The sequence below is a fragment of the Dermacentor variabilis genome, chromosome 8 (genome assembly GCF_050947875.1).
Source record: "Dermacentor variabilis isolate Ectoservices chromosome 8, ASM5094787v1, whole genome shotgun sequence".
NCBI classification, from domain to species: domain Eukaryota; kingdom Metazoa; phylum Arthropoda; class Arachnida; order Ixodida; family Ixodidae; genus Dermacentor; species Dermacentor variabilis.
Window position 1 is genome coordinate 147,047,163 of NC_134575.1, and position 20,428 is coordinate 147,067,590.

General features: G+C 43.8%; 1 protein-coding gene across 1 annotated transcript; it reads right to left on the bottom strand.

Moving 5' to 3' along the window:
• Positions 1-6,499: 6,499 nt before the first annotated feature.
• LOC142590658 (uncharacterized) lies at positions 6,500-13,548 on the bottom strand. Its single transcript, XM_075703041.1, has 8 exons — positions 13,146-13,548; positions 12,364-12,454; positions 11,975-12,083; positions 11,586-11,676; positions 11,197-11,305; positions 9,955-10,081; positions 7,486-7,598; positions 6,500-6,719 (listed from the first exon to the last, which is right to left on the bottom strand). The coding sequence occupies exons 1-3, from the start codon at positions 13,318-13,320 to the stop codon at positions 12,014-12,016; spliced, it is 336 nt and encodes a 111-aa protein (XP_075559156.1). The 5' UTR covers positions 13,321-13,548; the 3' UTR covers positions 6,500-6,719; positions 7,486-7,598; positions 9,955-10,081; positions 11,197-11,305; positions 11,586-11,676; positions 11,975-12,013.
• Positions 13,549-20,428: the final 6,880 nt, after the last annotated feature.

Genomic DNA, 20,428 nt, shown 5'->3' on the forward strand with positions numbered 1-20,428 from the left:
GCCTTAAAGGTCCGAACACGTCATCGGCTCAAGCCCCAGGATACCGCTTTTTCCGCACACGGCTAAGCCACGAGCGGTTAGACGCGCGAGGTTCCAACAATCGTGTGCTCGGGTACGTGGTGTCGCAACGCGCCAAACGCCTGCTGACGCAGACGCCCCAGCGGGGAATTGAGGAAGAGGATCTTAGTGTTGAAGCAATGTACGACAATCCTATGGACATCATTAAAGAGTGTGGAATAGAAGTCGGTGGTAACTTCGTTAGACAGGATACCGGTAAGCTATCGCAGGAGACGAAAGATCTGATTAAGAAACGCCAATGTATGAAAGCCTCTCAGCCTACAGCTAGAATAGAACAGGCAGAACTTTCCAAGTTGATCAACAAGCGTAAGATAGCTGACATAAGGAAGTATATTATGGATAGATTTGAGCGTGCTCTAAGGAAATAAGTAAGCCTAAAATCAGTGACGAAGAAACTAGGAAAAGGCAAGAACAAAATGCATGCGTTAAGAGACAAAGCCGGCAATATCATTACTAATATGGATAAGATAGTTCAAGTGGCTGAGAAGTTCTGTAGAGATTTATACAGTACCAGTGGCACCCACAACGATAATGGAAAAGGGAATAGTCTAGAGGAATTTGACATCCCACAAATAACGCCGGAAGAAGTAAGCTAAGTGTTGGGACTATGCAAAGGGCGAAGACAGCTGGGGGGATCAGGTAACAGCAGATTTGTTGAAGGATGGTGGGCAGATTCTTTTAGAAACTCGCAACCCTTTATACGCAATGCCTCTTCACCTCGAGCGTATGGGAATCTTCGAAGAACGTCAACATAATCTTAATCTATAAGAAAGGGCCCGCCAATGACTTCAAAAATTATAGATCGATCAGCTCACTGTCCGTTGCCTCCAAAGTATTTAATAAGGTAACCGCAAATAGAATCAGGAACATCTTAGTCTTCTGTCAACCCAAGGAGCAGGCAGAATTTTGTAAAGGCTACTCAACAATAGACCATTTTGACACTAAATCAGGTGATAGAGAAATGTGCGAAATATAACAAACCCTTCTATATAGCTTTCATTGATTACGAGAAAGCGTTTGACTCAGTCTAAACCTCAGCAGTCATGCAGGCATTACGGAATCAGGGTGTAGACGAGCCGTATGCAAAAATACTGAAAGATATGTAGCGTCTCCACAGTCACCGTAGTCTTCCATAAAGAAAGCAACAAAACACAATTAAAGAAGGGCGTCAGACAGGGAGATACGATCTTTCCAGTGCTATTCAAAGCCTGTTTACAGAAGGTATTCAGAGCCCTGGATTGGGAAGAATTGGGGATAACAGTTAATGGAGAATACCTTACTAACATGCTAGGCGCTGATGATATTGCCTTGCTTAGTAACTCATGGGACTAATTGCAATGCATGTTCACTGACTTGGACAGGTAAAGCAGAAGGGTGGGTTTAAAAATTAATCTGCAGAAAACTAAAGTAATGTTTAACAGTCTCGGAAGAGAATAGCAGTTTACGGTAGGTAGCGAGGAACTTTAAGTGGTAAGGGGATACATCTACTTAGGGCAGGTAGTGACCGCGGATCCGTATCATGAGACTGAAATGATCAGAATAAGTGTGGGCTGGTGTGCACTTGGCAGGCATTCTTAGTTTATGAACATCAGGTTGCCATTATTCCTCAAGAGAAAAGTGTATAACCGCTGTGTCTTACCAGCACTCACCTATGGGGCAGAAACCTGGAGGCTTACTAACATGATTCTACTTAAATTGAGGACGACGCAACGAGCAATGGAAAGAAGAATGATGGGTGCAACGTTTAGGGGATAAGAAGAGAGCAGATTGGGTGAGGGAACAAACACGAGTTAATGACATCTTATTTGAAATCAAGAAAAAGAAATGGGCAGGGCATGTAATAAGGAGGGAAGATAACCGATGGTCATTAAGGGTTACGGACTGGATTCCAAGAGAAGGGAAGCGTAGCAGGGGGCGGCAGAAAGTTAGGCGGGCGGACGGGATTGCATGGACAACATGGCCACAATGAGCACATGACCGGTACAGTTGGAGGATCGTAAACTGGGATAAATAGCGCAAGAAACGACACACGGACGAAGCAGGAACACGGGACGAGCGCTCGTCCCGTGTTCGTGCTTCGTCCGTGTGTCTTTTTTGCGCTATGTATCCCAGTGTACGATTCAACTACCAACACGCCCAAACTTCTTTCCTGTTGGAAAAGCATGGGAGAGGCCTTTTTCCTGCATTGGGCGTAGCCCGGCTGATGATGATGATGAAGTGCATGTGTGTTAGCGTTCTTGTCTTTTTTGTGTTTCGTTTAATCTTTGTGTCATTGTCATTCGATAAATTTTCCTCTCTTTCTCCCGACTTTGACTCCTTCGCTGTGTTCGCTTGAGTACAGAAAGACCAACCGGCTTGTATACCCCGTCGACGACTTCGCGCCGACGGCGAACGGGTGACAAGCCGATACAAAATCGCTAAGGCTAGAACTAAACTATAAAAGTAGTGTCCTTCATCCTGACTGCTTACATTTGAGGTCTGGGCCGCCGGTAGCGGGCGCATGAAATCCTCTGAGCCAGGCTTAACTTTCGCTGAACAGTATTAGGATTGGCTTAAACTTCATGTGCACGGTTTGAGAGGGTCGAAGCATGTGCAGTTCAACTGGGTAGGCATGCCTGACTCATTTTGAGCGCGGTTAACTATATATGCAAGACGCTGTCGCTATCCTGCTGTCGGTTCGACGGCCGATCGCGCGGCGTACGGTCGACGATGGTCAGCACACTGATTTTGTCGGTGCCGTCGACAAGAAAAGCCCGTCGCAGTGCAACTCGCGCTAGTCGGTTACGCTGTATATGGTTGCGTCGTTGATGGCCTGGTGCAATGGTTTCTGTGACACGCTGTGCTGAATAGTCGGTCAATTGTTGGCGTGAGCGTCTTGTTGGCTTCGTATCGACCCAGTGATACCGCGCCTTAAACGAGTACATGAAGTCAGCCACGCGCTGCCACCAAGAGCAAGTGAGGGCCCACGCTGTAAGAAGACTTCGTCAGCAACGTGATATTTTTAAGTGTCGCCCATGTGTAACTCAAGAGTTTTTCGTTAAATTAGCTAGCCATCAATGAAAGGCGGAAACCGCATCGCTCACGCTGCAGTCCGGACTACTCGGACGGAGGTCTGTCCGCTTTCTGTTTTAAAGTGGAGTTACAGCCTTACGCTACGCACGTTTTCGGCACCGCACCGACGTCGACCTACAAGAGGAGTTTCAATGCGGCACACAATACGAGTGTTTGCAGCAACGCACGTTCGAGCGCTTTTTTTTTAAAGCGAAGCTTCCCACTGCTCTTGCTTGCTTGCCGCCACCGCCGCCGCCGCGCACACCGCGTCGGGGGGTGGTCCAGAGCGTGTACATGGATAACAGGCGCGAGTAAGAGAGAAAAAGCGACGGGACAAACTCGTCTTCACCTCACCGCGTCGAATGTCCACAATACCCTCTAGAGCCCCCTGGCCAACGCCACATTAGCCGCTTGACAACTGTAATTATCCGTGACTGCCCTCACAAGCATTGCAGAAACTGCAACGTCTCCCTTTCTACTAACCTGCCAGGCCAGACGGGACGCAGATATAACTGTGGGGAGGGGAGAAGGAGAGGGGACCCAGGCTAAGTTTGCTGCTATGTTCCTGCTATTTCTGAAGAATAAACGCCGTGCAATTATGTCAAGCGGCAACTTACGCAGGGCGCGAAGAAACAGAGCAGCAGTAATTAAAGCGCACCACAGGGTTCAGGAGACACTACTGAAGCGTTCGACCGTCAAATCAACACTTCCGTGCCCGCCGCGTTATCTTTACGGCTATCACACTACAACAGGTCGTGGATTTCATCCCAATTGCGGCAGCCGCATTTCGACGGGGGAGAAATAGAAAGCGCACGTGCACTTAGATTTTGATACGTTTTAAAGGTCATCACGGTGTCAAAACTGTGGACACGGGACCAGCGTTGGCAGCGTTGTGCTTAATCGGCACGTTTTTGCGATGCAGGCGGTATTATCGCTAGCCCTTGCTTGGCTCTCGTCAGCTCCCGAATTCCGGACCAGCCTTACCTCACCGTTGCCGAGCTTCGACTACAACCTTCGCCTCAGCCAGATGGTCCATTTCTGTATTCCACTTCCGTCGCACAGCTCCCGCCAGTCTACCCAGCGCCATTGTCAACGTCATCATTTCTGCCTGCGAATTTAAACAGCTGGCACTCTGGCACGCTCTTCAGTGGGCACGGGACCAGCGTTGGCAGCGTTGTGCTTAATCGGCACGCTTTTGCGATGCAGGTACATACACGGTTCTTGCTATACACAAAAAAAAAACTGATGAACTCTGCCTGATTGTCTTCCCGTGCCCACGGGTGTTGTGCGAGTCGTTGCACAAGTGCTACCCTCTGGCGATTTTATTGTTATGCGCTGGCGACATTGAATCTAACCCTGGACCTAACACACGTACTGTCGCCTTATCTGAAATGGATGACTTACCTGATGATCCCGCAGACCAAATGAAGGTCATGTTTAAACTGCTTAAGGACGTACACTCTCGTTCACTACAGTCTTCGAAGTGTCAAACGGAACTTGTGTCCAATGTCAAAGCCATTAAAAACGGACAGAAAAATATACAAACTGAGCTAGCAGGTATCAAGAAAAGACGACGATTTAGAAGAAAAATCAAAATCCCTAGACCGTTTCGACACTAACATAACACGCATGCAAGACAACGTAGATAGCCTCGCTGCTCAGAACAGCTCCTTATTATCGCGTTTGGATGATCTGGAGGACAGGTCTCGTCGCGATAATTTATTATTTCATGGCCTACCTGACTCGAAAGAAACCTGGCAACAGACAGAAGAAAAACTAACCTCAGTACTTAATGCCGCTCTTGGCTCTTTTCCCAGCAATTCAATTCAGCGAGCCCACCGGCTCGGCACTTACCAAGCTAACAAATGTCGCCAAATAATTGTTAAATTTACTAACTACAAAGCGACAGAATCAGTAATTTCATCACGCGCGAAGTTAAGACCTAGCAACATTGCAGTTAATGAGGACTTTTCACCCGCAACTGGACTTGCCCGTAAAAAACTAATCGAGTTTGCTAAATCACAACCAGACTCGCCACAGTTTAAACTGAGCCGCAAGAAACTGCTACTAAAGAACAAATGCTACTTGTACCATTCAAACTCGAATAGTATTAAGAAGATGCCAAGGCGCAACGTCGGCCTAAACCATGTTTCAGCTGCCTCGCAACACGTTCCTCCTTAGGGACACGTGAGGGGCAGTGGGCATGCAGAAAATAATCAAGTCAGCATCCTTTATACTAACATCAGAAGTGTTCTGAAAAACCGCGACTCATTATCATCTGCAATTGGCACGTGTTCAGCCCATATCATAGTTTCACTGAAACGTGGCTCTCGACTGACATTCAAGGCTCAGGACTGTTTGATGATAGCAAACGATTCACGATATACCGCTGTGACCGAACAGAGCGCCGTGGTGGCGGCGTACTTCCTGCCTTTTCGAAACGCATCCCATCGTCACCCATTCACATCAGCACCAATCTTTAATCAGTGTGGGCTACAACAACTCTGAACCATCAAAAGGTAACTTTAGGCGTTTGCTATCGTCCATCTTCCTCGTCACCCGCATTTACCAATGAATTGCATGTTATAATTAGTACCATTACGACAAAGTTCTACACCTCTTTTCTTATTTAGTGACATTAATTTTCCTAATATAGTTTGGAACAGTGATATACCTAACTTATTATATTCTTCTGATTCAAAAGATTTCTTGGGTATTTGTACTACATTTTCATTAACTCAATTAGTCACACAAGCCACGAGATTAACATACACTTCCTCAAACATTCTCGATTTGATCCTAACCAATCGTCCCGATTATGCCTCTGCCATCCATTACTTACCGGGTATCAGTGACCACTTATTGCTAGATATTCACTTTAATACTCCGTTTGTGAAACTCCCGAAGACTAAAAAAATAATTAGAGACTATAAGAGAGCTAACTTCGAAGCAATAAATAATAAACTCAGTCTATATATGTGTCGTGTGGTTCTTTCTCTGTCTTGTTCGCCCTATTGAAAAAATATGTATGAGAATTTTACGAGAACTTCTCTACGCTATTATTGCTCCGTAGACTCAACGATGTCGTATGTCACACGTGTACGAGAGGACATCGCCACTGAACGAGATCGTTCTCGTATGGGTACATTAAAAGAGATTATTCTCGCATAGTTATGCTTGACGAGATAGTTCTCGCACGTCTATGCTCAACGATATCGTTCTCGTTTGTGTATGCTACATGAAAATGTTCTTGTTCAGCTATGCAAAATGACACCATTCTTGTTTAGCTGCATTCTACAAGTGTTCTGATTTGTGTTGAATGAGTTCTTTTGTTCATGCAATATTTTTGGTGAAGTTCCACACATTAACATCTACTGCCAACATTACAGCGAGTTAATTTCTATCACATGAGTCGGCCGATGTGCCAGCTCGGAGACAAAGAGGACACTTTTTAGGGCACACAATTAACACAAACCATCTTTATTTTGCATCCCAAAGCATGGTGGCCAGGTGCTTGTTCAGGTCCTTCAGCCTCCTTGCCTCTGTATCCACAGTGCTCGGCGTTTTTGACACAAAGTGCTCGTATGCCTCTGCAAAAAAATGTAAACACAGCAGCCGGCCCTATTAGATTCTAACAAGCCATTGCAACTGACATGCATTATAGGTGGCTCCACTGCATAACTGAATGGGCTGGTTCTTGCATGATATTGTGTGTAAAGCGTGAAAATCTCACAGAGAAACAGGAAAAAGAGAACACGGAGGCTTATGAGTTTTCTAACTATGTAAAGTGATATTTCAACATTAACCACAGCAGTTGAAAGCAAGTGCTCGTCCTCGCATTGTCTTGTTCCTGTCTCTGTTAAATGCTCGTGTTTTACAAACAATATAAATGTCTGCAGAATTGCAATACAAGACCACAGAAATAGTCTAATACTTTTCCACAAGTATTTTACATTAAATGAACAAGTATAACAAGCTCATGCAAGTGAATACACAGATAGCACAGCTCTTTGCTACCGCACTGCGGAATATGCAGACGGAAACACTGCACAGATGCCAGTGCAGAATTGTTTATAGGAAAAGATTAATGCACCTTGAATACTACTATAGAAACTAAATGATAGTTTTTGTGAAAGAGTTCTAGTTTAAGGCCTAAACAAGCTCCATGGCCGTTTGCATTTAAGGAGTGTAAGCATCCTCTGAAAACATGTACACGAGGAACACTGCAGAAAGAGCACTTTAAAAACGAACACGAGTGTATTTATTACCAAGGCCAACCCTTGTGTCTTCTTAAATATTTATCAAAAGTCAAACTCAAAACTGATACTGAGGTGCAAGGTGTCCATATCATATTACCTTGTGAAAGCACCGTGGTGCCTGGATGTTGTGGAACCAACTCGGACGTGGAGATCAGCCCTGATCAGCAACACTGCAGTCTGCTTACAGCTTTTCTGCAGGCCCAGCCACACCTGCATTAAAACAAGTGAGCTTGGTGTCACAAGAGTACTGTATTTACCCGCATAATGATCGCACTTTTCTGTAAAAAGATGGTCGAAAATTCAGATGTTATTCAGATCATAACGCCGGTTAAATTTCCTGCAAGAAGAATTTTTTTATCCCGCGTTTGCTGCGGGATGGCAACAGGTCAACAAATAGGTGGCTGCCACCGAGTGTAGTGCGGGACACCAAAACAAAAATGGCGGCCGGCGCAGCAAGCTGAACACACCAAATGCGCCGAACGAGATTTTTTTTCTCGTGAGTACATTACACGCATTGAAACAGTTTCTTCCGTATCCGGAATAAATAATATCAGTAATATCAGTAAGTTTGTGGCAATAATGTAGCCATGTCCACTAGGAGGGGGCAGAAACAGATGGGCGCGCTTAGCTGCCAGTGACGTAGAAAGACACGGCGGGCATGCTGCGGAAACTGCGGCATCTGTCTTCACTACTATCCTAATACAGCACGTTTCCGCTAAGGGTGGGCGAATATCTTAGCTGTGTTACAAGTGTTACAAGATTTGTTGCGTGCCCACGAGTGCATATGAGAAGAATCGAAAGGGCCTTTTTTGTTGTTCTTGACCACAACCATTACAAAGCCTACACATAATGAAGGCAATTTTGGTTGTAGCTTTTTTGCCATGGAAGTGCGGAAAGTGATGTAAGGAATGAAATCGGGCATCTGCTTCTTAAGAATGTTTGGTGCATGCAGACTGCCTGGTTTGTCTTGAAGAATTGTTCGCGTAGCATCCGACAGATGGTAAGCGCGATCATTAATAGCTAGACTTGGCACATGACAGATCGCTGCGGCAAGTTTGGAGTGTGATCAAAACAGGAAATTAAAAAAAATCGAATCTGGATGACAAAATTCAGGGCTGCGATCATTACGTCAGTGCGATCATTATGTGAGTAAACACGGTAAATATAAAAAGTGACACTGTGAACAAAGCCAATACTTATTAGGTATAAATAAGAATGAAATGCTGATATTCGCCCATAGAAAGCTTTAAGTAACAAAGCCTGCAAGATAAGAAAAATGCAATGTATGGGCCATCTGCACAAGAACATTAATCGAAGGTCCCTTAATTTTTTTAGTCCCTTCTCCTCCTCATGCATAGATGGCAGCTGGGTTAAGTAAACTGGGCCAGATTACCACATAGTGTAAGCAAAGGTGGTCACTTTGTGGGCCAATTATGATAGCATAGCACGACACACATCCCTAGTCGTTTTAATGTGTTCTGTAATGCTAGCCATCTTGTAGGGCCTACAGTGTCAAAGCATCCATAACCCTAACAGCGTTACACAGTAGGGATAACCAATAAGTTTCCACAGCAGCACAACTCAGCATATCTATCAGGAGGCTTTTGTTACACTTTTACAACTCTCCTCCTGTGGCTTCATCCCAATTTTTGTCAATACAAGCTTGAAGCATCTGCACAAGCTGAATGCACCAGGGCACCATAAGAAATACCACATCTTTCTACCCAATTCCATGTTTAATATAAGACTGGCAAGTTCACTATCATGTGTAGAACAAACCAAATTGTTCTGGAATCAAGTAATCTTCCACTACCTGTGAAAAAAAAGCATGCAAGAAAGAGTACGTAGAGCACAGGGGTGTTGATGGATATTAAATACCACTGTCGTGCAGTAGACACTACGTCGGCAAAACAGGCCAATGTATAAATGACTGGATTTGCAACCATGTTAACTGAATGCTCAGGTCATTTCGTGGCCACTTGGTAGTGCAAAGCTCACTTGCATTATTTTGTTTGAAAACTGTGCAACTGTGGCAATGTATAAGGACCATAGTGCTGGCAAAATTCGTTAAGATTTCCTTATATGTGTGGCAGGGAATCTGCAAGTTGGCTCCACCTCCAGTGGACTATCAGATAGGAAGACTGCTTATTTATCATTGTAAAACAAGAGTCATAGTAGCCATGCCATGTGTCCTTTTCGCAGTTGTGTGAGCAACATGCATTTTCGATTTATCTGTTCTTATCCTTTCACCTCTCGCTTTATAGTGCTGTGCAAGCAGTAAAACTGGATGGTTGTTAGACTTATGTCCTGTCACTTCTTCACCTTTCTTATGAATTGTGCACTAAATAAGGCTTTTTTTTGGTGAAAGAGTGCTACTTTAAGGCATAAACAAGTTCCATGGCGGTTTGCATTTAAGCATCTTCTGAAAAAAACATGTACATGAGGAACACTGCAAGAACGCTTTAAAAAAAAGAACACGAGTGTATTTATTACCAAGGCCAACCCTTGTGTCTTAGCATATTTCTCAAAACTGATACTGAGGTGCAAGTTGTCTATATCATATTACCTTGTCAAAGAAGCAAAGCACAGTGGTGCCTGGACGTTGTGAGGCCAACTCAGACGTAGAGATCAGCACCAGCACTGATCAGCAACACAGTAGTCTGCTTACACTCTTTCTGCAGGCCCAGCCACATCTGCATTAAAACAAGTGAGCTTATTCTCACAAGAGTATAATATAAAAAGTGACACTATGAACAAAGTAATACTTATTAGGTATAAATAGGAATGAAATGCTGATATTCGCCCATAGAAAGCTTTGAGTTAACAAAGCCTGCAAGATAAGAAAAGTGCAATGTATGAGCCATCTGTGCAAAAACATTAATTGAAGGTCCCTTTTTTTCGCTTCTGTCCTCCTCGTGCATAGATGGCAGACAGGTTAAGTAAACTGGACCAGACTGCCACGTAGAGTAAGCAAAGGTGGTCCCTTCTTCGGGGAGCAGCCTATAGGCTGCTTCTTGAAAGTGTATTAGAAAATGCGAATAATGCATGTATGCATTAGTCACAAGAGGCCTTGTTTCTCTGAGAATGCCACAGCCAATCACACATTTCAAATTGACCATATTAAAATGCATGCAAAGTACAGCATGGCTTTGAGGGTACCCCAGACTACTGAAATTCACATCAGCCAAGTTCAGCAGACAACACCATAATTAAGCCTCTAGAAGTTGTGCATTTTACGGCAAGTTAACAGAATAATGAGGAAAAGAAGGTGAGGGAGATGGTGCCACTATAGCATAGTTCAAGCTCTATCCCACATCATGTGCAGAAGGGCAAAGAATGCCCAGCTTTTGGTTATACTCGCACCTGTGACCACTGCACCATGTTGGCTGACATGCGTAACAAGCAGTTTGTGATACCACGTTATTACATCCTGCAACTGACGTGACATCAGAGATCAGCTTCAAGCTTGACGCTATGCTATACTAGGGACAGATAATGAACTGGCTACATTAAAATCTAAAGCAAAAGTGTTGAACATTGTTTGCCAAACCTGCAAGCCTCTGCACTTCATATCTTGCAAAAGTTCTAGACAGAAATCCTGTGTTGGAAAGACGGCACGCACTTTCCTAAAGCTTTCTCTCAGCGCCCACATTTTTCTATGCATACATTATTAACCATTATTTACCTTGACACGCTGTACACAAACAGCACACTTGGAAAAGCAGAAACTAATCGGTAAAGTTGGCAGGTACCAAATACACGAACAGAAAGTAGAACACATAAATGGCTGTGACCGTTTTGTACGTACCTTGTCAAAGCAGGCGGATCAGATGCTTTGTCGTGCTGTTCAGGCTGCATAGTGCCGCAGTCTCCTTTGTGGTGCAGAGATGCCTCCGTCTCTTGAAATTGTGACATCCCTAAACAATAAATGTTCAGCTTAGTGTAATCAATGCTGAATCTGCAAACTTGTGATTTAACAAGACCGCGTCAAATTGTGGAAAGCTCTCGTACAGCCAGCTACAAGAAGCTGCATCCGCTTAGACAAATTAAATATTTCATTCTTACATCATTTACGTCGACACGCTGTGCACAAACAGCACACTTGGAAAAGCAGAAACTAATCGGGAAATTTGGCAGGTACCAAATACACGAACAGAACCTAGCACACATAAATGGCTGTGACCGTTTTGTACGTACCTTGTCAAAGCAGGCGGATCAGATGCTTTGTCGTGCTGTTCAGGCTGCATAGTGCCGCAGTCTCCTTTGTGGTGCAGAGATGCCTCCGTCTCTGGAAATTGTGACATCCCTAAACAATAAATGTTCAGCTTATTGTAATCACTGCTGAATCTGCAAACTTGTGATTTAACAACACCGCGTCAAATTGTGGAAAGCTCTCGTACAGCCAGCTACAAGAAGCTGCATCCGCTTAGACAAATTAAATATTTCATTCTTACATCATTTACGTCGACACGCTGTGCACAAACAGCACACTTGGAAAAGCAGAAACTAATCGGGAAATTTGGCAGGTACCAAATACACGAACAGAACCTAGAACACATAAATGGCTGTGACCGTTTTGTACGTACCTTGTCAAAGCAGGCGGATCAGATGCTTTGTCGTGCTGTTCAGGCTGCATAGTGCCGCAGTCTCCTTTGTGGTGCAGAGATGCCTCCGTCTCTGGAAATTGTGACATCCCTAAACAATAAATGTTCAGCTTATTGTAATCACTGCTGAATCTGCAAACTTGTGATTTAACAACACCGCGTCAAATTGTGGAAAGCTCTCGTACAGCCAGCTACAAGAAGCTGCATCCGCTTAGACAAATTAAATATTTCATTCTTACATCATTTACGTCGACACGCTGTGCACAAACAGCACACTTGGAAAAGCAGAAACTAATCGGGAAATTTGGCAGGTACCAAATACACGAACAGAACCTAGAACACATAAATGGCTGTGACCGTTTTGTACGTACCTTGTCAAAGCAGGCGGATCAGATGCTTTGTCGTGCTGTTCAGGCTGCATAGTGCCGCAGTCTCCTTTGTGGTGCAGAGATGCCTCCGTCTCTGGAAATTGTGACATCCCTAAACAATAAATGTTCAGCTTATTGTAATCACTGCTGAATCTGCAAACTTGTGATTTAACAACACCGCGTCAAATTGTGGACAGCTCTCGTACAGCCAGCTACAAGAAGCTGCATCCGCTTAGACAAACTAAATATTTCATTCTTACATCACAGGCAGTTATTCAACGTGTCAAAGGCACGAAAACAAACAGAACACTAAACACAAGAAATACAGGTTGCCTTGGCGACAATCTATAAGCATCAAAGTTTGCATACAAGCTAAAATCTTCTCACGAGTCAGATCATTTGCATGCCGTCGCGCGTTGACGTTAGATGTGAAAACATTTGCACAACACATCAACGTACTTCTAGAATTGACTATACAATTTCTTGCTGAGAAATTACGTACAGAAGCAGTGACATTCCCTGCTTGAATTTTTGTGCCCGTTCAGACCAAGCGATGCCTCGGCGCTAGCATACTTCATAACAAAAAGAAAAACAATAGATGAAGCTCTTAACAACATCAATCTCGGGGTAATTTTCGTGAAACGTTTTGCTAAATGTGCACTACGATATCGAACGAACATTAGGGAATCACTGGTACTGTTTTTGTAGCTGTACTAATCATCTTCTGCTGCGCATGACAAGGTACACTACATGAACCATAAGAATGCGCTAGGCGCCGGACTTACCTTCTGAGGCGAGCGCTCCTTCGTGTCCGTTCACGCCGCATCGACTGTACCAACAGTCCGTCCAGCGTAGTGTTGAATTGCGGTGAACTACAGCACGCGATAGCACAACTATCAACACATTCTTCCGTGCACTGTGAGCCGAGGCGGGAGCGGCGAGAGTACAAGAGCTTCTCATGAGCCGGGCACAAAGAAAGCGCGTGTGGACCGCACTACGATAATCAACAACGGCGCACCGCAGGAAACATACAGCGAGCTAATAGCATTGCACAGGACCCAGGGCTTAGTGATCGTTAATTCACACAAAAAAGGAGCACATGTTCTCTAAGCACCGCGTAAAAATGATCAAACGATCAGTACTACATTGAACGCCCGGGCCGCCGCAATAACGTTTATAGATCCTCTTTTAAGTGTCCCAACTCCTAGCCTATGCGCACCATTTAGCCCGCTGCCGTTCCCGCCACCGCAGCGCTGCCATCGACCTCCGCGCCAAGCGTCCGAGCGTCGTCTGCTATAGCCTGGCACGGTTATGGGTGTTTGTCGCGGCACTCGGCATTTACATGGTGCTCGCTGAATAAAGCAGCCGTTATTTCTTTCTGTTATTGTTGAAGCTGAAGTATAATATTTTACAGACACCATACCTGGGGGTGCAGGTCCGAAGAAAGGAATGAGATGAAAAAAAAGTGCGCCTACAAACCAAAGTGCGCACGCAATGTTAACGCTCGGTGACCCACACTTCGCCGGTACTGGCGTCTCCGTGAACGCAAAACTTGGACCGGACGCAAAAGACCTCGACCGCCAGCCACGTGCACGAGGACAGTAACAAGGCACACGCAGTGAGAAAATAAAATCGGCTACAGCACAAGAAGCGCAAACACCCGCAACTACCGTGCACATGTCAGCAGAGCAGCACCGCTCACTTGGTGCAGAGCTCGACCGCAGCGCCCTCACAGTCCCAGCAACAAGTCGCGCCTTGCTCGAAAGGAAGAGTCGTGCGGCTGAGAAAGTGACTATATCTGAAATGAGGGGAAATGACGTCTTTTGTTTACTTCGCCGTCTGTGGTTCCGGTAACCGTGATCGCATGGCTAGCGTGGGTAGTACAGGCGTATTATTTCAATGTTCTTGCGTGTTTTAGGCGACCTTTTTCAACAACTTTGCTGACATTGCTTTCAACAGCGAGGACAGCCTGTGGAGCAGCCCTATCAACCGGACAGGGCCGTAAAATCTGTTTGAAGTTTGGAGCGCATCGTGGTTTGGTTTGTGAATGTTAGAAGGTGTTCGTGTGTCTCAGCGGCGTAATCGACGACAGATTTGGCGTCGAGTGGTGTACACTTTGTTCAGGCTTGTTGTGCGCCGTTCTACGGATGTGTACTGTTAATGAGTGGCGTTGTTTGTGCTTCAGGAAATGGTGCCACGCCGGCGGGATTTGCTTTCTTGTAAAAACAACCGTACCGTCTTTGGCGAGTGCTTTCGGAAACTGCTCGCCTTTTGTGCGTGTGTGTGTCTCTGTGCGTGTGTGCGCACGCGTGCGCTTCTGATATGCGTCGAATGCGTAGGAACGTCCGTACAGTCTTTCGTGAGTGCTTTCGGAAACTGCTCGCGTTCTGTCTGTGTGCGCGCGCGTGACATTCGTCGTTATTGCGATTTGCAAAGGTGTTTTTCATTTGGTGACTGCGTCCGCGGACGCCAGGATGTGATACACGTTCGTCATTTAAAGACCCTGCTTCAGTGTAGGGTCACTTACATTTTGGTTGCTTGGAGGTCAGCTTTCAACACATGGCAAGGCATTGCAGTGCGCTTAACCATCATTGGCACACGAACTGCTTTGTCATTTCTCCTTTAAATTCAAATTCAGTTTTGTGTAGTATGTAGGCAGATAATGGTCACCAAGTTGCGACGCTCATCTCGTTTTTTGCCACTGCTGTGCACATATGAGGTTTTTTTTACTAGGTCAAGCTCTCTTAGCAAGTTGTGAAACACTTAGTGCAAATAATTTTTCACAGCAGTAACTGTGATCATGACCACAATTGATCACATGACATTTTTAAGGATTGTTAATGTTATTACCATATTTTTTATTTATTTATGACAATGTGTGATGGATTTTGACTGCTATTTTGGCTATCTGTTCACCAACCTATTACACTGTTTTGTGGTTGTGCTTTTTATTTTTATATGTGGGCATGCATGGCCAATCTCATGCCTACCTTCTACAATTTGACATAAACCGGCACTAACATGCTCTTAGCAGATTTGTATTTGATAGTATTGTGGTTGACGCACTTGGCTATTTGGAAAATATGCAGGTTCAAGTTCGCCCATTACTACCTCTGACTAATATCTCTGATGCAAAGCAATATTATTAGGATGTGACAAAGTGCATGCATAATTTGTCACTGATCAAACTGCCTGCAATAAACTTTGCCAACTCGTCCTTGTTTGAAGTGTTTCCAATGTGCTATAATCACATTGCCAGATTATTTTATTGCATGCACAAACAAACATATAGCATTTTATTATAAAACTTTGATGGTACCTGACTCCTATATTGCAATAAAATCTTAGGCAGATCTACTCTGAACAAAGGATTCATTCTCTGATGATAGCTTTCGACAATATCATGTTGCTATCCAGTGCCTATTGGCTGCTCGAGGAATGCGTCATGCAAAGGCAGTAGTATCGCCATAAGTGTTCATCCGAGAATATGTCCCCAAGTGAAAATCATTGCATCAAAAGTACCAACACCAGCTTTGATGGGGATGTATATGTGTTCGTTGCATGAAATTCCAGATGTTGAACTCTGAACATCTTATTTGCTCTGTAGTTTATGCTGGTATATATGTGTCACAATGGTTCAATGTGATCATACAGCACATTCATCACGCTCTTGCATGTACTACAAACAACTCATCATAAATCTCACTGTCATTAATGAGCTTTTGTATGCGCTACGACTTGAGTACACACACTTTGTATGCAATTCATAGTCATCCTCAAAGATCAAGTTGCTCATACGACTACAGTGCATACACATCACACGCCACCTCACACACGTCATACATAATCTCGTCAGGTCTACGCAACTCATCGCACACATGTCATACAAGCTCTACGCATTCTTATCAGACATCGCATAAATCTCGTGCATTTCGTAAAAGTCTGCGTAGCACATCATACAGATCTCGCTCGTTTTCTACGAGATGTCGTTCAATATGCATTTCATATCGTTCATTTCTCGTCAAATCTGTGCGACATGCATACATCTCGTTCAATTTCTCGTCAAATCTGTACGACATGCATACATCTCGTTCAATTTCTCATACAAATTTTTCAATAGGTGAAGAATTCTTCACATATTCATGAGTGATTTTGAAAATCGCAGTGTGCAGTCAAACTGGAATATATTTTCGGCAGAGGTAAATCGCGTAATCAATGAACACATCCCAACCCGTTCTATAAAATGCAACCCGCGCGCGCCTTGGTACAATAATCATTTAAGACATTGCTACTCTGAGACATGGTTACATCAAGACATCGCCGATTTTGAGATTACACCTATTGGCTACGGCATTTACAGAAAAGACCTAGATTGCAGAGGCGGTGGTGTTGCAATAATTTTCGATGAGTCATTAACTGTGTCTCGCTTACCTGATATTGCAGGAGTTGAATGCGTTATCTTGAAGGCGAACTTGTACAATTCGTGTTTAATTATCGGAGCCATTTATCGCCCTCCAACCGCTGGAAGCAATTTCTTTGAAAGCCTAAACGAGTTTTTGTGTGGGCACAGGAATCGATCAAGTTACATTTTGTTGGCCGGCGACTTCAACGTCCCAGTTGTTACCTGGTCAGATTAATTTCCCGAGGCGCTTTCACCAACGGCTGAACACCTTGTCGACATCGTTCGGCTACACGATCTGTCACAATTGGTCAAGCCGCCTACACGAGTTCAGAGTGGATGTTCATCACCTTTAGATTTGTTCCTCGCCAATTCAAAAACTCTCTCTCGCGATCCAATTATCAGCATTTTTGATGGAATATTTGACCATAAAACAGTGTGCCTGACAATGAAACTTAATCCTGTCTTCAAAGAAAAACACGAAGAAAGACTTGTTCCTGTGTTTGCACACGCCAGCGATACAGAGATTTTAGATGCCCTGGACAATTCCTTTTCCAATTTTGTTTCTGAGTATCAAAACAACGCCTCTGTAAACACTTTGTGGAACTGCTTCAAAAATCTGGTTACTTTGTGCATAAACAATTTCGTTCCGACAAAACGCTACATGAAACGTCCTTCTAACATTTGGATGACGCGTGAGGTTATTCGTCTAAAGCGCAGGGTTAAAAAGGCTCGAAAAAAGCACCAGCTACGCCCTTCATCGCCTACCGTTGATATGCTGTCTCGGCTACGCGTAACCTTGAAAGACGCCATTAAAAAGGCAAAAGACGACTACCAAACCGTTCGCTTAAAAGGGTTTTTTTCTTCCTCGCCGCAGAAGTTCTGGCGTTATCTATCTCCCAGGAAAAAACCACCCATCAGTCTTCTTTTGCAAGGGATAGCTGTTACTGATCAGGCGCTAATCGCTGATGCGTTCAATGATTACTGTTGCTCGGTTTTTACTAGTGACGACAACAACGTCCCATGCTTCCCTGGTTTCGACGACAAACCACCTATTGACGATGTTCATATAAGCGAAGAGGGCGTCTTTTCGCTCTTGCTTAACTTGGATATCAGAAAGTCGCCGGGTATTGATGGTATTCCTACTGTTTTTCTCTACCGATACGCTGAATGGTGCTCGAAATGCCTATGCCTAATATTTAGAAGATCGCTCGCTAGCGCTGAACTACCCCACGATTGGAAACAAGCCATCATTACTCCCATTCCAAAGGCAGACGATAGGTCACTTGTGTTATCGTATAGGCCTGTTTCCTTGCTCTGTATTTGTGCTAAAACACTTGAGCATATCATATCCAAACACCTGTAAACATTCCTTGAACAAAACGACATCATTGACAACCGTCAGCATGGCTTTCGCCGGGGTATGTCTACCATTACTCAGCTACTCGATACTATTCATGACCTCACGTTGGCCATCTACAAGTCCAGTCAAATTGCTATCATATTTTTAGACTTCGAGAAAGCTTTTGACCACGTGTCTCATTCTAAACTGCTCTCAAAATTAAGACCAATACTCAAGAATAATTCGTTACTTGCATGATTTGCAGCCTATTTATCCCACAGGTCCCAGGCAGTCACCGTTGGCTACACAACTTCTAAACCTGCCCCTGTGCAATGTGGAATCCCTCAGGGCTCTGTACTCGGGCCTTTAATGTTCTTGATTTTTATAAATGATTTGGTTAGGGATCTTCCTGTTGTGGCACGGCTTTTCGCAGATGACTGCATTCTTTATAAAGAAATCCGCACTCCGGCCGATCAGGAATTATTAAACAACGCGTTAAATTGCATACAGACATGGTGTTTGACGTGGCAAATGAGTATTAACATTAAGAAAACCGTGGCAATGCAGGTAACACGCAAGGTTCAATCTTTTAAGTTCACTTACGTCCTCAATGGCACCAGCCTATCTGAAGTATCGAGTTACAAGTACCTAGGACTATTAATTAATCATGATCTTCGTTGGAATAATCACGTGACTTACATAATTAGGAGAGCTATGAAACGCTTAGGATATTTACGCAGATCTTTAGGTACATAAACAACAGAAAGTAAACTCGGCCTATAAAACTTATGTAAGACCGATCCTCGAATACGCCGCAGTAGTGTGGGACCCCCATACAAAAACTAACATTCAAAAACTCGAGAAAGTACAGAGGAAATCGGTCAGATTTATTAATAACTCTTATAGTTGGAAAACATCCCCTACAGCTCTCTTACAGACAGCCAATTTGGAGAGCTTGGAGATAAGGCGGTATCGTGATAGACTAAAACTCTTCTATTTACTGTATCATGATAAATTAGGAATAGACAAGAATTTATACTTTCAACCATTACAGCGACGGCAAACTCGATCCTTCCACTCCAGAAAAGTTGGTGAATATTTTGCCAAAACGAATGCTTTTAAATACTCGTTCTTCCCGCGTACAGTCCGTAATTGGAACGACTTGCCCACTCAGGTGATCGAAAGCCCCACTATTTCGTTTTTCATGCGCGCGCTTGACCGTTTGCGATAAGTAATTGCCTTCTGTTTATCAAGCGCCTTTTATTCATGCGTTTTTTATGTGCGTTCGTTCTGAGCTGTAACATCGAATACTGTTTATTATGCGCAGTGCCGAGTGCTGTCATGAACGGCGTTGGGATGCTGTTTATTTTTGTATCCTTGTATTGTTTCACTTGTATTCTTTCTTGGTTTATATATATGAGCTGCAATATCGAATGCTCACTTTGTTATGCGCAGTGCCGAGTGCTGTTACGCGCAATGTTACGATGGTGCTGATAAGGAATTTTTGTACCATTGTATCCATTTATTCTTGTATTGTTTCATGTATACCCACAACTGCCCAAGACCTGACACTCAGGCCGGCAGTATGTATCAAATAAATCAAATAAAAAAATAAAGCGACTATCCAACAAAAAAAGACGATTGTATCATTCCGCGAAGCAATCACCCACTGACTCACGTTGGAAAGCCTACACATGAGCATCTAAAACCTATGTAGCCGCACTCAAATGCGCTAAAGAAACATTCTTATCAACCACATTACCATCTATGCTGATAACTAAGGTAAAAAAATTTGGGGCGTCATACATCCACCTTCCGATGATTCTATCACTCTTAACACTTGCTCTGGTAACCCTGTTCCGAAAAACTTATGCGCAACTCTCCTGAATAATAACTTTGTTAAAAATTTCTCGTGCACAGTAGACATTGAACTACCTGTCTTGAATGACTATAACTTCTTAACTATGCCTCCAGTGACGGTTGAAATTCCCGGAGTTATTCGACTAATAGATTCGTTGAAGATGGATTCCTCACCCGGCTTTGATAACATCAGTGCTAAATTTCTGAAAAACACTTGCTCTTATATTTCCATTATACTAACCAAAATATTTCAACAATCACTCAACACGTCTACTGTTCCATCAGAATGGAAAATACGAAAAATAATTCCTTTGCATAAATCTGGCAGCAAAACATCACCTATAAATTATCGCCCGATATCATTAACCAGTACCTCCTGCAAATTGCTAGAACATATTATTTTTACTAAAATCGCGGATTTTCTTGAATCTGATTCATTTGTTTCGTCATCACAACATGGTTTTCGA

Bases quoted from the DNA above. Each gene is read 5' to 3' on its own strand.
- LOC142590658 (XM_075703041.1), bottom strand. From the start codon at position 13,320: ATGAGAAGCTCTTGTACTCTCGCCGCTCCCGCCTCGGCTCACAGTGCA. The intron at 12,455-13,145 runs GTAAGTCCGGCG...CACAATTTCCAG, and splicing joins AGGAGCGCTCGCCTCAGAAG to AGACGGAGGCATCTCTGCAC. The intron at 12,084-12,363 runs GTACGTACAAAA...TTTATTGTTTAG, and splicing joins GATCCGCCTGCTTTGACAAG to GGATGTCACAATTTCCAGAG.